This window comes from Engystomops pustulosus, chromosome 6, assembly GCF_040894005.1.
Source record: "Engystomops pustulosus chromosome 6, aEngPut4.maternal, whole genome shotgun sequence".
Lineage (NCBI taxonomy): Eukaryota > Metazoa > Chordata > Amphibia > Anura > Leptodactylidae > Engystomops > Engystomops pustulosus.
This window is the reverse complement of record NC_092416.1, coordinates 14,231,483-14,246,152: the sequence shown is the minus strand read 5'-3', so window position 1 is coordinate 14,246,152 and position 14,670 is coordinate 14,231,483. Positions and strand designations below refer to the sequence as shown.

The following is a 14,670-nucleotide window of genomic DNA, read 5'->3' as shown; positions in this document are numbered from 1 at the left end:
AGGACAGAGGGGATAGGAGGAGGAGACTGAAGGGCTTGAAGAGGCTGGGGTACAGGGGCCACAGGAGGATGCTGTGGGACAGGAGGCCACCTAATGAGGAGGCTTGAGGACAGGAGGAGGCTGGAGGACAGGGGGCCACAGAAAAAGGCTGGACAACAGGAGGCCACAGGAGGAGGCTTGGGGACAGGAGGGCAAAGGAGGAGGCTGGTGGACAGAAGGCCACAGGAGGAGACTGGTGGACAGGAGGCCACAGGAGGAGCCTGGTGGACAGGAGGCCACAGGAGGAAGCTAAAGGACAGGAGGCCACAAGAGGAGACTGGAGGACAGGAGCAACAGGAGGAGGGTGGAGGACAGGAGGCCACAATATGAGGAGGATAGAGAACAGGGACCACACCATGTGAGGAGAGGTGGGGGTAGGAGTACAGATAGAATTATGTGTAAGTTTGGGGAGATAAATAAAAGTGGAAAACCAAATGTAAAGGGAGGATAAAATTAAAGAAGGGGTCTTATATGTTGCAGAGTTGCATTAGGGGGTATTATACGGGTCCATGGTGGTGGTGGGGAGTTGGGCAAAGTAAGGGGCATTGTACCATGTGGGAACCATCACTGTTGATATTATACTTTGACTGTGGGTGGGACAGTGGGCATGGTTTAGAAAAAAGGAGGTGGGACTTTCATCCCTCTTTCTCTTACCCAAAAGTTGGGTGGTATGGTAGTACTGTGTCCTCTACATATTTACTGGATAGGAGTAGTAGTACTGTGCCCTCTACATATTTACATAATAGGAGTAGTTGTACTGTGCCCCTTACATATTTACAGGATGGGAGTAGTAGTACTGTGCCCTTTACATATTAACAGGATGGAAGTAGAAGTACTGTGCCCTCTACATGTGCAACATCCCCTACTGGTGCCTAGCCTTTTCTTGGGGCCCGGAGGCAGCCGGGGCACAGAAAAACGGAGCGGCTGGCGGTTGCGGCCTAGGCATGGTGGTGCTTGGTATTGGGACCGGAGGGCTGTCCTAAAGTCTGGCAGGTCTCCAGCAGGTGGTGTGTGCAAGAAATATGGAAGGAGAGGCTGATATACTGGTTCTCCCTGGGGCAACCCCTTAGGTGTCTGTAAGATATGTCCCTGGGTAATGGATGGGGAGCCCGCGGTGGTAACAGCCGTAGCCAGGGATCAGGCGGAGGCAACATTGTGCAAATCAACTAACAGTTCTTTATCGAACAGCAGACAATGGCCCAAAAATGGTTAAACAGCAGATTGTGTTTGCCGGAGTGATCCTGGAGAGTGGTCCACATCTGATTGTATGGGATGGTTCAGGTGCAGCTGTGTCCAAGTTGTGGAAGCTGCAGCTCTTGGCTTGAGTCTTCAGACTTACCCTAGGTGTCAGGCAGTAGGCCTTAGGCACTGGGAATCCTGGGATGGATATCTGTGGCAGCACTGGCATGGGCTGCTTACTCTGTCTCCTTGTGATTAGACCAAGCACTATGTGCTCTGAACCAGTAGGGGTTTTTAATACTCAGGCGGTAGCACCTCTCCAATCACACTCCAGCTAACATAACAGCCAAATAATTGGATAATTACTGATACCAATTAACTGTTGCTTTTCTAGGCAGTATCTACAGCTGCAATAACACTAGCATTACCTTCTGGATGAGTTGTGCAGGCTCACCAGATAGATTCTAAAAAGGAAAGGGAACTATTCGCAACTACCCTCCTGCCTATGCTTTGGCAGGGGTGTTGCAGATACCAGCACCGATCATGTTTGTTTCTGGTGGGAAGTCGGGAGCGGGTTTGATACCTAGACCTGCTCATCAGTGAATACATCATCTTGCAGGATTTTTTTCAAGATAAAATCATTATTTAAACTGAAAACCCTTTTTTAATCTCGATTGAATGCAGTAAAGCCTAGTATGTGAAATAAAGTAAAAAAATGCCCAGCTCAGGAGTATCTGCTTGTGCCTCCTTGATATAGTTTAACCAAGTGAACTATAGGACTTGTATATATGTAAGTTTTAGCTAAGAAATATTTCCCTGGCTATAATTATCCAAGATTTCCTGAAAAGATGTTAGAAGAAGACTTTCAGCAGTAGAAGACACACAACGGCCGGAGTCAGGAGGACGTTACGGACGCTTACTCCATCACTGGTGCAGGTGGCTTTGACACTGATTGTTGCGCCTTCAATAGTTTTAGACCGGCTGCCAAAGTCACAGAGAGATTTTGTTGCACATCCACGAACAGCTGATGACGATGACATGGATCCTGAAAAGATTAATATAATGTTATGTCTTATACTGGAAAAAACGTGTTTAGTAGTCACTAAAACTGTGAGCCCTCAATGCCAGGTATCAGTATAAAAAGGGCTCATAAAGTTAGTAATAAATGATTTAACTCCTTGATAAATCTTATGTAGGAGAACAATGGGGCCATTTGTAGTGAAGTCAAAAAGGAACAAAAGTTCTGTTACCTGTTATTTGTGTGGTCTGGAGAAGACACATGTTCTCATCCCCGGTGCATTGTACGGTATCTGATGTGTAACACCAGGTAGAGTCATCAGATGCACAAGATCGACAGGTCACTCCAGTAGGGGTGGAGCCTCGTGTTGGCACTGGGAGGAGTAAATGAGGAAGAAATCTCATGACAGGTACAACATATCGTTTTCAAAAAGTTTATCGATTAACTCTTCTCTTTGTTAAAGTAATGGACCGCCACTCGTATTATCTCCATATTTCCATCAGACCACATGGAAAGTGGAAATGTAACATTTATTACTAGAATAATTTACTAAAAGATCTAATACATATGGTTGTAGGCACCTTTAAAACTCTTTAATTGCAAGAAATGACGCCCAGCATCCCGAAAGTAAAATCTGTGTTGTGTAGGGCAATTTATAACCTTTCCAGCAGTAGGAAAGAAGCGGTTGCAGTTTCAATTGGACCCAAATGTTGGAGATGGGGAGGTCACAATCTGCTGCCTTACACAACCTCAGCCTTATTATGTGCAGTGAGATTTATGACTCAAGCTACCAGATGTGTCCACTTTACTTTTTTAAGATGATCATTGTAGAACAGCGGCTGGAAAGGTAATAGATGGCGTATATATTCCTATATACCTGTGGTAAAGGGTTAATGCACTGACCAGAGACTGCACAGCCCTAATTACCAAGTGCAGCTGGGAGAAGGGGTTTTATCCCAGAGCTGCATCCTGGGCTGGAGCTCTGTGTGAGAGACATTGCTCTGAAAGGCTAGCCAGCCGTGTATCACTAGCCGCTGTGAGTACGCTGCTTTGCTAGAGAGGGACTTACCGATGTACAGGTAGTGCTCAGACGAGCCCGTTTTTGTTTCCCGCTTTGTTTTATTTTTCTTTCCTGTAAAGCTGCATTGTTTTGGCTGCCAATAAAAGCCGCAAGGAAACCGCATTTCTGCCGTCAAGCCTGTCTGTGTCTCTGGACTTTGTCACATTAAAACTGACCCCGCTACATCATTAACTTTTTTTATGAAAAAAAAAAGTATGTCAGTATATGATCAGGTAATTGAGGCTATAGAGAAATATGCGGCTCCAAGGATTACAGAATTCTCCTTTTACTTCAATATCACTACATTCAAAGAAGGCATCACTGGTGTGCGCTTCCTTCTCATTAGGTACAGCTGATGCACATACAGCACTGTAGAGGTTTCCATATACAGAGCTTTGCGAAAGTATTTGCCCCCCTTGAACTTTTCTACCTTCAAACATAAAGATGAAGGATCAACAATAAGTGGGACACAATTATAAAGTGGAGTGAAATTCATTTGTAAAAAAATAAACTGAAAAGTGGGGGATGCAATATTATTTGGCCCCTTTACTTTCGGTGCAGCAAACTCCCTCAAGAAGTTCAGTCTCTGATCTCTGAATGATCCAATGTCGTCCTAAATGACTGATGATGATAAATATAAACCCCCTGTGTGTAATCAGGTCTCTGTATAAATCCCCCTGCTCTGTGATATTCCCGGGTTCTGCATCATGAAGGAATACACCAAAAAATTACAATTTTATGTCTTTATGTTTGAAGCCTAAAATGTGGTAAAAGGTTAAAAAGTTCTAGGGGGCCAAATACTTTCGCAAGTCACTCTATAAAATTAAGCCTCTTTATTGGAGCTTCTTTAAGTTGTTTGACTTAAAGGGGGTTTCCCATGAAAGAAAATTCTCAAATTTCAATTCCCCAGTGATGGTAACACAATAAAGATAGTTTTTAACCCTTTACTTCACAATTTGACCCAGTTTTATTGCTGTTTTAGCTCCTATCACTCCCTGGGCTGCTCAGTGTAAAATCCCATGGTGTGTGTGTGTGTGTGTGGGGGGCTCCCTATAATTCCCTAGGCTGCTCAGTGTAAAATCCCATGGTGTGTGTGTGTGTGTGGGGGGGGCTCCCTATAATTCCCTAGGCTGCTCAGTGTAAAATCCCATGGTGTGTGTGTGTGTGTGGGGGGGGGCTCCCTATAATTCCCTAGGCTGCTCAGTGTAAAATCCCATGGTGTGTGTGTGTGTGTGTGGGGGGGGCTCCCTATAATTCCCTAGGCTGCTCAGTGTAAAATCCCAGTTTGTTGGTGGGGCCTCTCTAAGCAAACACATTGGGGGTCAGTTACTAAGGGCCCGATTCGCGTTTTCCCGACGTGTTACCCGAATATTTCCGATTTGCGCCGATTGTACCTGAATTGCCCCGGGATTGTGGCGCACACGATCGGATTGTGCGGCATGGCCGAACGAAAACCCGGCGTATTCGGAAAAACCGCTGCATTTAAAAACCGAAAAAGTGTTGCTTGCGAAGCGCTTACATTCACCTGGTCCGAGGTGGTGCATTCCGGCGCGATGAGATGACTTTCAGCGCAGCAGCGCCACCTGGTGGACGGCGGAAGAACTACCTTCATAAATCGCGGCCGGACCCGAATCCAGAGCAGAGAACGCGCCGCTGGATCGCGAATGGACCGGGTAAGTAAATCTGCCCCATTATGATCCATCTAGTTCTGTGAGCTGAAAATGTGGTTAGATTATCAGGGTACAAGATTTATATGCACATTAATTTACCTTCTGAACATTGTACTAGTATCTGACACATGGAAAGAGAGATGAGACAGATCAGAGATGATGGGATCCATGAGATGCCTTTTACACACAATGGGGCACATTTACTAAGGGTCTGAATCATGTTTTTCCGACGGGTTTTCCAAATTTTAGCGTAATGGGCTGAATTGTCCCAGGTTTTTGGCGCACGCGATCGGATTGTGTCGCACTGGCGCCGGCTTGCATGCGAGGGAAATCGGGGGGGGGGGGGGTTCGTGGCAGTCGGAAAATCCGACGGATTCGGAAAAATTGTGCTATTTTTTTTAAAAAAGGGTCGCTTGACACACTTACACTAATTCTAACGGACCCCGGCAGACCTCGGCGCAGCAGCGATACCTGGTGTACATCAGGCCCACTACCTTAGTGAATCGCCGGAAGACCCGAATCCTCGTCGGAGAACGCGCCGCTGGATTGCGACAGGACTGGGTAAGTAAATGACCCCCAATGACACAGCTTTCCTACATCTCTGCTATTCCCCAACACACTGGTACATCTGCTGTGCCTTCCTCCCACTTATCTGTCTGTAGCTTTACACTCCTAACTCTGCTGAGGGCAGGATGTCAGTGTGTGTCAGTGTGAGCTCTGTCCTGGAATGGGAGGGACTAGAGTGCAGGAGGCAGGGCTAAAGTGCAGGGGGAGAGAGACAGACAGAAATCCCCGACCCTTAGCCAGAAGTTACGGGGTCATGTCTAGGGGCAACTGAAATTGTGTACAGCAGGAATAGGTTGGAATTATATCTGTGAGATGCTGAATTTTTGTTAATAACAGTGAATTAGATAATGTGTTATTTTATTAGTCTATAAATGATTTTTCCAACTAAACTAAACAGGACCTACCAAAAAAGCAGAAATTGATGACTTACTTGAAGGACGAGTAGGATTACAGTTGTCAGTAGAACAGCAGGACATGGCGCTCCTGGATTTCCCGTACTCATTGGATACGCTGCCTTTGAGGTTACATTCAGATGAAGGCGCGCACGACCTCATCACAGATTGAATCGTTTGCCCAGCTAGAAATAAATATAAAACACTTTTTTTTAGTTTTCTCGTTCCCTGACGAAAAGCCCCCTAAAATCTATATCATACTTTCGTTTTTCAACACAATTAAAATCAAAGATGGTGGCATGAATGGTGGCTGTGAATTAGCAAGAACACATTGGGGCAGATTTACTTACCCGGTCCATTCGCGATCCAGTGTCGCGTTCTCTGCGGTGGATTTGGGTCTTCTGGCGATTCACTAAGGCAGTTCCTCCGACGTCCACCAAGTGTCGCTGCTGCGCTGAATGCACTGGAGTTCACCAAGCCGGGCTGACTGAAGATTAGCGCGTGACGAGCGACACTTTTTTTTTTAAATGTGGCGGTTTCTCCGAATCCGTCGGGTTTTTCGTTCGGCCACGCCCCCCGATTTCCGTTGCGTGCACGCCAGCGCCGATGCGCCACAACCCGATCGCGTGCGCCAAAAACCAGGGGCAGTTCAGGGAAAATCGGCGCAATTCGTAAATATTCGGGTAACACGTCGGGGAAAACGCGAATTGGGCCCTTAGTAAATGACCCCCATTGGCCCACATTTACCAGTTTTCTATCGGGGACTTTGCTCTCCCTTCTTAGTGCAAACTCCTTACACAGGTATATCAGAAGTGTCCGCGCCCCATATGTGTCGAACACAACCCTTTGGTGTTGTGGCTGCACTATCCTTCCAGTGATGTAAATTTCGTGATTGAAACGGGAGTTCCGATGCTCAGTCGGACCGTGCACCAGATTTAACATGCAAAGTCCAACAGTATTGTGTCACACGCCCCTCGTTAAAAGTGCGCCAAATAAAAAAGTAGTTGCACTCTGTCGGGGAAGTGCAGGGGGCGTCAGATTCACGAAGAACATGCGCCACAATGTACAGACTGCACATAGTTTGCCATAGTAAATGTGCCCTATGGTACATGTTTTTCTCAGATTCTTTGCCTTCCTGACTTTCATTGTGCGGTACATTACCCCTAATTCTACGGACATGAGTTTTCTTATGTCTTTGAACCCTGAAAAAAAAAGAGTCTTTGCACTGCCATATTCTAATACCTGTAACCAGGGCCGATTCAAGCCTCTTTGCTGCCTGGGGCAGAGCATGAAAATGCTGCCCCCTCCCCACGCATGCGCGCCCCCGATGACTTACACACTGGTAGTCAGTCATTAGACACTGACATTAGTGACCTCTAGTACAGGTGACTCTCCATCTACCCCATCAGGAAGAGGACTTTTTTTTAACGTTTTCTCCTGGCCATGGTTTTTCTCTGCTGAATTTATAATCAAATGTCTTTAGCTCCATGCAGCACAACTCCACTCTGTGCCTCTGTATACACAGCCTCTCCTCCCCCCTTCCTGTATACACAGCCTCTCCTCCCCCCTTCCTGTATACACAGCCTCTCCTCCCCCCTTCCTGTATACACAGCCTCTCTCCCCCCCCTGTATACACAGCCTCTCTCCCCCCCTGTATACACAGCCTCTCCCCCCCCCCTGTATACACAGCCTCTCTCCCCCCCTGTATACACAGCCTTTCCTCTCCCCTGTATACAAAGCCTCTCCTTCCTCTGTTACACAGCCTCTCCTCCCCCCTTCCTGTATACACAGCCTCTCCTCCCCCCTTCCTGTATACACAGCCTCTCCTCCCCCCTTCCTGTATACACAGCCTCTCCTCCCCCCTTCCTGTATACACAGCCTCTCCTCCCCCCTTCCTGTATACACAGCCTCTCTCCCCCCCCCCTGTATACACAGCCTCTCTCCCCCCCTGTATACACAGCCTCTCCCCCCCCCCCTGTATACACAGCCTCTCTCCCCCCCTGTATACACAGCCTTTCCTCTCCCCTGTATACAGTATACAAAGCCTCTCCTTCCTCTGTTACACAGCCTCTCTCCCCCCTGTATACACAGCCTCTCCTCTCCCCTTGCTGTATACACAGCCTCTCCTCTCCCCTGTATACACAGCCTCTCTTCCCCCCTGCATACACAGCTTCTCCTCTCCCATGTATACACAGCCTGTCCTCTCCCCTGTATACACAGCCTGTCCTCTCCCCTGTATACACAGCCTCTCCTCTCCCATGTATACACAGCCTATCCTCTCCCCTGTATACACAGCCTCTCCTCTCCCATGTATACACAGCCTATCCTCTCCCCTGTATACACAGCCTCTCCTCTCCCCTTGCTGTATACACAGCCTCTCCTCTCCCCTGTATACACAGCCTCTCTTCCCCCCTGCATACACAGCCTCTCCTCTCCCATGTATACACAGCCTGGCCTCTCCCCCTTCCTGTATACACAGCCTCTCCTCTCCCCTGTATACACAGCCTCTCCTCTCCCATGTATACACAGCCTCTCCTCTCCCCCTTCCTGTATACACAGCCTCTGCTCTCCTCCCTCCCGTATACACAGCCTCAGTATACTCGAGTATAAGCCAAGTTTTTCAGCACAAAGAATGGGCTTATACTTGAGTCTACAAAAAAATGTGTACTCACCTTCCAACATCCCCAGGGCAGGTCCTCCTCTATCCATTGATGTTCTGGCTTCGGTTCCGTATCTCCATGCGGTGCCATCACTAGTTTCATGATGTCAGCTGCTTGCTGACATTTTGGTGTGTGCGCTCCCATGACAGGGGGTTGTGGGAAGGTGAGTACACATTGGGGCAGATTTACTTACCCGGCCCATTCGCGATCCAGCGGTGCGTTCTCTGCACAGGATTCGGGGCCGGACGGGATTTATGAAGGTAGTTCCTCCGCCGTCCACCAGGTGGCGCTGCTGCGCTGAAAATCATCTGAACGCGCCGGAATGCACGAGCTGGACCAGGTGAAGGTAAGCGCTACCCAAGCAACACTTTTTCGGTTTTTAAATGCGGCGGTTTTTCCGAATACGTCGGGTTTTCATTCGGCCATGCCCCCCCCCCTGATTTTTGTCGCACGCATGCCGGCGCCGATGCGCCACAATCCGATCGCGTGCGGCAACATCCCGGGGCAATTCAGGTACAATCGGCGCAAATCAAAAATATTCGGGTAACACGTCGGGAAAACGTGAATCGGGCCCTTAGTAAATGACCCCCATTGTGTTTTTTTCTTATAGGCTGGACATTCCTCAGGGGGGGTCTAAAGGCTATATACTGAGGGCAGGGGCTTCTGGCAATATGCTGGGGGGGAATGGTCTACAAGCTATATACTGAGGGCAGGGGCTACAGGCTATTTACTGTGGAGCAGGGACTACTGGCTATATACTGGGGGCAGGGGCTGCAGGTGATATACTGGGGGGCAAGGGGCTGCAGGCTAAATATGAGGAAGCCAGGGCTACAGGCTATATGCTGGGGGCAGGGGCTGTAGGCCATATATATATATATATATCTTATTGAGGAAACGCTTGATCCATCCCTCATTATGTAGCCCCTCATTTCCCCCTCTCTTATTGTGAGCCCCCTGGTATCTCCCACTCTTTTTCTCACCTGCTCTTATTGTTGGACCCCCTCATGTTCTTTGCCACCTCTCATCTCCCATCTCCCCCTCATTTTGTAGTCCCTCGCTCCCATCTTATTGTGGATCCCCCGGTATCCCCCCCTCATCTCTCCCTCTTTTTCCAACCCACTCTAATCTCCCCTTATCTTGTTGCCCACCCCCTCATCTTCTGTTCCCCCTCTCATTTGTGGTTTTATCACCTCCCTCCTCTTAATGTTGTATCTCCTTCTCTTATTATGGGCCCCCTTCCTTCTCCCTCTCATTTTTTAGCCCCCTCATCTGCCCCTCTTATTGTGTGCCCCTTGGTATCTACCCCTCTCATTGTGGGCCCCCCTGATCTTCTGTACCCCCTTTCTCACCCCCCTCATTTATGGCCCTTCTCACCTCCCTCCTCTTAATATTGTCCCCTTGTACCTCCCCTTCTTATTGTGGGTATCTCCTCTCTCACCTCCCCCTCTTTTTCTGACCCACTCACCTCCACCTCTCATTTTGTCCCCCCCCCCATCTTGTTGGCCCCCCATCTTCTGGGCCCCCTTTAATTTTCCCCTTTTTTGTGGCCCCTCTCATCTCCCTTTTATTAATGGGGCCCCCACTTATCTCCCCATATTTTGTGGGCCCCACTTATCTCCTCCTTCATAGTGTGGCCACCTCTCCTCTTTGTAACATAGTAAAAAAAAAAAAAAACACCACTCCCCAGCAGCTCCTCCTCTTTGTGCTGCTGTGTAAAGCAGGCCAGCAGGTGACGACATCATCATATTGCGCCTGTCGACCTGCTTTACACAACAACATAGAGGCAATATGATGATGCGGAGAGCTCACAGCTCATCATTGCTTTCGACTCCATCGGGCACAGTTGAAGTCACGAACCGAAAAAGGGGGCGGAGCCAGCACGGTGAGGGGGCAGAGTCAGTGAGGCAAGGGGGTGGAGCCATCAGGTGTCGGGGCCCACTGGGGCTTTCACTGGCACAACAGTGGGTCAGTCTGACTCTGCTGGTGTATACAATTTTGGTTGCCCTGGGATCCGACCATAAATCTTCTGAATTTTATGGTCGGGCAGGGCAGATGCTTCTCATGAATATCTTCTCCTCTCTGCCTTCTGCCCCTCCCCCAGTGCACAGACTTACTCTACAAGCTGCAGATAAGATAATGGGGCAGATTTATCAAGTGTCTGGAAGTCAGAATATTTCCAGTTGCCCATGGCAACCAATCACAGCTCAGCTTTCATTTAACCAGAGCTCATGAATATTTTAAAGCTGAGCTGTGATTGGTTGCCATGGGCAACTGGAAATATTCTGACTTTCAGACACTTGATAAATCTGCCCCATTGTCTTTATTCGGGTGAGGGGGTGTCTGCTTAGAGTCACCGCCCATACTCTGGAATCTTACACTGACCAATGAGTGATAGGAGCTAAAACCACAATAAAACTGAGTAAAATTGTAAAGTAAAGCATTAAAAATAATCTTTATTGTGTAAACATTAGTAGGGGATTGAAATTTGAGAATGTTCTTTTATGGGCAGACCCCTTTAACCCCAGCTTAGTACTGCCACATGGCAGTGACTGTATGTGGGCAGAGTGACCACAGACTTCTGGGGGTAGGGGTAAGAGCATGCAAGAGAATGACCCCTTAAGGAGCCTTCAAATCAGAGAATATGAAAAACTTCCTCCAGCCAGTGACTACAGGATAAGACAGCATGAGCAGGTAGGATTGGTCACATCCAATGGGGACCAAATTTGCATATAAAGAAATTACTTTATAACTGGGCCACATCTAGAGGGTAAATTACAGGTAGGATCGGAGAAGTAATTGTAAGATGCCTCTGCTGCAGGGCCAAGAGGAGTGCGCTGAAATAATAATAACCGGTTGTCCTCTATACTTAGTCTTTCAAGTATTAGTTCCCAGGGGGGTTGGTTGTTGCTGTGAGGAGGCTCTCGAAAACTGCTCTGAAACATATAATATCAAAGGACAACGCTCAACTCCTAAGAAATAAACAGTAGGTTTAGAGAATAATAATGGTGAGAAGGATTTCCAACTAAACTGCTCTTTATTTCTTAGGAGTTGAGCGTTGTCCTTTGATATTATAGGTTTTAGAGCAGTTTTCGAGAGCCTCCTCACAACAACAACAACCCCCCCCCCCCTCCTTCGGAACTAACACTTGAAAGACTAAGCATAGAGGACAACCAGTTATTATTTCAGCGCACTCATCTGCCCACACACAGTCACTGCCCTGCGGCAATAATAAGCTGGCGTTAAAGGGGTTTGCCCATAAAAGCTCTTACATTCCAATCCCGTAGAGATGTTTACACAAGAAAGATCATTTTTAACCCGTACTTTAAAATTTTACTGTTTTATTGCTGTTTTGGCTCCTATTGCTCGTTGGCCATTTTTAGATTCCAGAGTGTGAGCGGGGATTCTCTAAGCAACCACTTCATGATCACTCTGTGCTATGAGATGCTGTGTGCTGACAATGTGATTAGATTATCAGGGTACAGGTTTATCTACATTTTTATTTAGCTTCTGAACATTCAACTAGTATCTGATACACAGAAAAAGAGAGATGAGAAGGATCAGAGATGATGAGATCCATGAAATGGGTATAAGACACAATGGGGCACATTTACTTACCTGTCCGAGTCGCGATCCCTGAGGTACGTTCCCCAACGTTGATGCACTGTGCCGCAATCCACGTAGATTCTGCGCCCAATATCCTGCATGTGTCGCTCCCCGCTCAGGTCCGCCGGAGTTTACCTTCTTCTTCCCGGTGGATGTAAGTGATTGGCTTTTGACAATCAGTCCGAATCTGTTGGATCAGGCGATGACCCGCCCCCCCCCCCCAATTTGTGTCGCGTGAAAGCTGTCGCGATTGTGACACAATCCGCTCGCGTGCGTCACGATTCCCGGCACGATAAATGTGGTCGCGGAACCCTTAGTAAATAAGCCCCAATGACACACTTTAGCTCTGCTACATCTCTTCTACATCTGAACTATAACACACACAGAGTAACAACCCCCCCTTCCCCCTCACCTTGTAAGTCTATGCACAATGCCGGCAGAAAGTCCCTGTGTGTGAGCTTGTCTTATAATGGAGGTGGGAGGGGTAGGAGGCAGAGAGGGGAAACTGTTCATGCGAAGAATCTGCCCTTCCTGACCATAAAAATCTGAAGATTTATGGTTGGATCCTGGGGCAACCGATTGTATACATGGTTATTGTATAATTGTATACACTAGAATAATAGAGACCGGTTGGAATTATATTGGTGAAATTCTGTATTTTTTTTAATAAGAGTGAATTAGGGAATGTGTTATTTCATTATCCTTATTATATTTAAGAAACTTATCTTTGTGGGAGGAAAACCCCTTTTAGAGGAACAGACTCTCCCATGTGTGATAACGATCACAGTGGGATGAGTTTGTATTGTTGTTTGAGAGAATTATGACCAAAAAAAAAGCTTTCCTGTGCCAAAATTATGTAATAATGTGAACTAATCTGCGGTAGACATCACCTAACCCCCCCCCCCTCCCCCCCCGTCCTCATATCATTGCAGTAGAATATATTAGCCTGAAATCCAGACCGTTCACCACCCACGTGTTTGTCACGGCCACATACAATTATATAAACCCACAACTGTGTCTTTTATGAGGTCTCTTCGCTTTCATTCCAGTAGGGAGCAGCTCCAAAAAGTTGCACAACAACCCAAAAAGTTGAGAGCACGGGTGCACATCCATCATACACAGAATTAGATACAAAACACAATTGTTACATTTCATTTTACAGAAAATATTTACTATAATAAAGTTAATACAACAAGATAATTGCAACACATTATCAAACAATAACCTTTATCCTATAACTCACCAGCCTCAGTCTCCGCGTAATCGGATGCACACAAATATCCTGGAGGACAAGTCACGCTGCTGCCGGAGCAGGAGGAAGACGTTAGAGACATACACTCCGTACACGAGAGAGCGGAACCTAAGGAGATGTCACCCATCAGTCTCATCAGCACCTATCATACTGTTACTTATCATTGTCACTTATCATAATGGAACATATATACATACAGGACCTACCATATATACATACAGGACCTATCATATATACATACAGGACCTATCATATATATATATACAGGACCTATCATATATACATACAGGACCTACCATATATACATACAGGACCTACCATATATACATACAGGACCTATCATATATACATACAGGACCTACCATATATACATACAGGACCTACCATATATACATACAGGACCTATCATATATACATACAGGACCTATCATATATATATATACAGGACCTATCATATATACATACAGGACCTATCATATATATATATACAGGACCTATCATATATACATACAGGACCTATCATATATACATACAGGACCTACCATGGAGAGGAGATGTAAGATCTGCTCTACAGGGACTAATTCTTCAGATTATCATGTTTTTGTATTATATTTTAATATTACATTACTGTTATTATTATTATTATTTTGATCATCCTTGTTGTTAACATTATTTAAAAATCCATAAAAACCTGCAGCTAAAAAGAAAAATAAATCGCTTACCTGTGGCTGTCAGAGCTGAGAGGAGGCTCACGATTGCGAGGAGGGAAGTCATTGTTCTGCTCCGGGAGACTTAATTCTCGTGCAATGTGATCACACATGGGAAGTTCTTCATTTATTTTATTCGGGTGGGGCGTGGGAGGGTCTTCATTTCCAGGAAAGGTAACCCCCGTCACTGAGAAATGAAATCTAAATGACTGAATATTAACCCTACGCATGCTGCAGGGATATTACATTTAAAAAAAATAATGCTGTTGTGTACAAGAAAAAAATCAGCTGTTTCCCCCAAATCAAAAGGGAACCTGTCAGCAGTATGAATACTACTGGGCGTGGAGTAGCTGGACATGAGACTACACGTCACGGCTACTCCACGCCCCAGTAGCCTCTTTACTCCGCCTACCATTGCATCTTCGGAAGAGCTGCGCGCTCTCGTCCAAGTACCCAGCATCTGCGCATGCGCAGTAGCTCCGGCCTCAGAGCTGTGGCCGGGCTTCCACAGGCCTGTGTTCTG

At 46.8% G+C, this 14,670-nt stretch overlaps 1 protein-coding gene across 1 annotated transcript; it reads right to left on the bottom strand.

Moving 5' to 3' along the window:
- Positions 1–1,192: 1,192 nt before the first annotated feature.
- LOC140134593 (uncharacterized) lies at positions 1,193–14,269 on the bottom strand. Its single transcript, XM_072155026.1, has 5 exons — positions 14,163–14,269; positions 13,432–13,548; positions 5,964–6,110; positions 2,469–2,609; positions 1,193–2,263 (listed from the first exon to the last, which is right to left on the bottom strand). Exons 1-5 carry the CDS (start codon positions 14,212–14,214, stop codon positions 2,070–2,072), a joined length of 651 nt encoding a protein of 216 aa, XP_072011127.1. The 5' UTR covers positions 14,215–14,269; the 3' UTR covers positions 1,193–2,069.
- Positions 14,270–14,670: the final 401 nt, after the last annotated feature.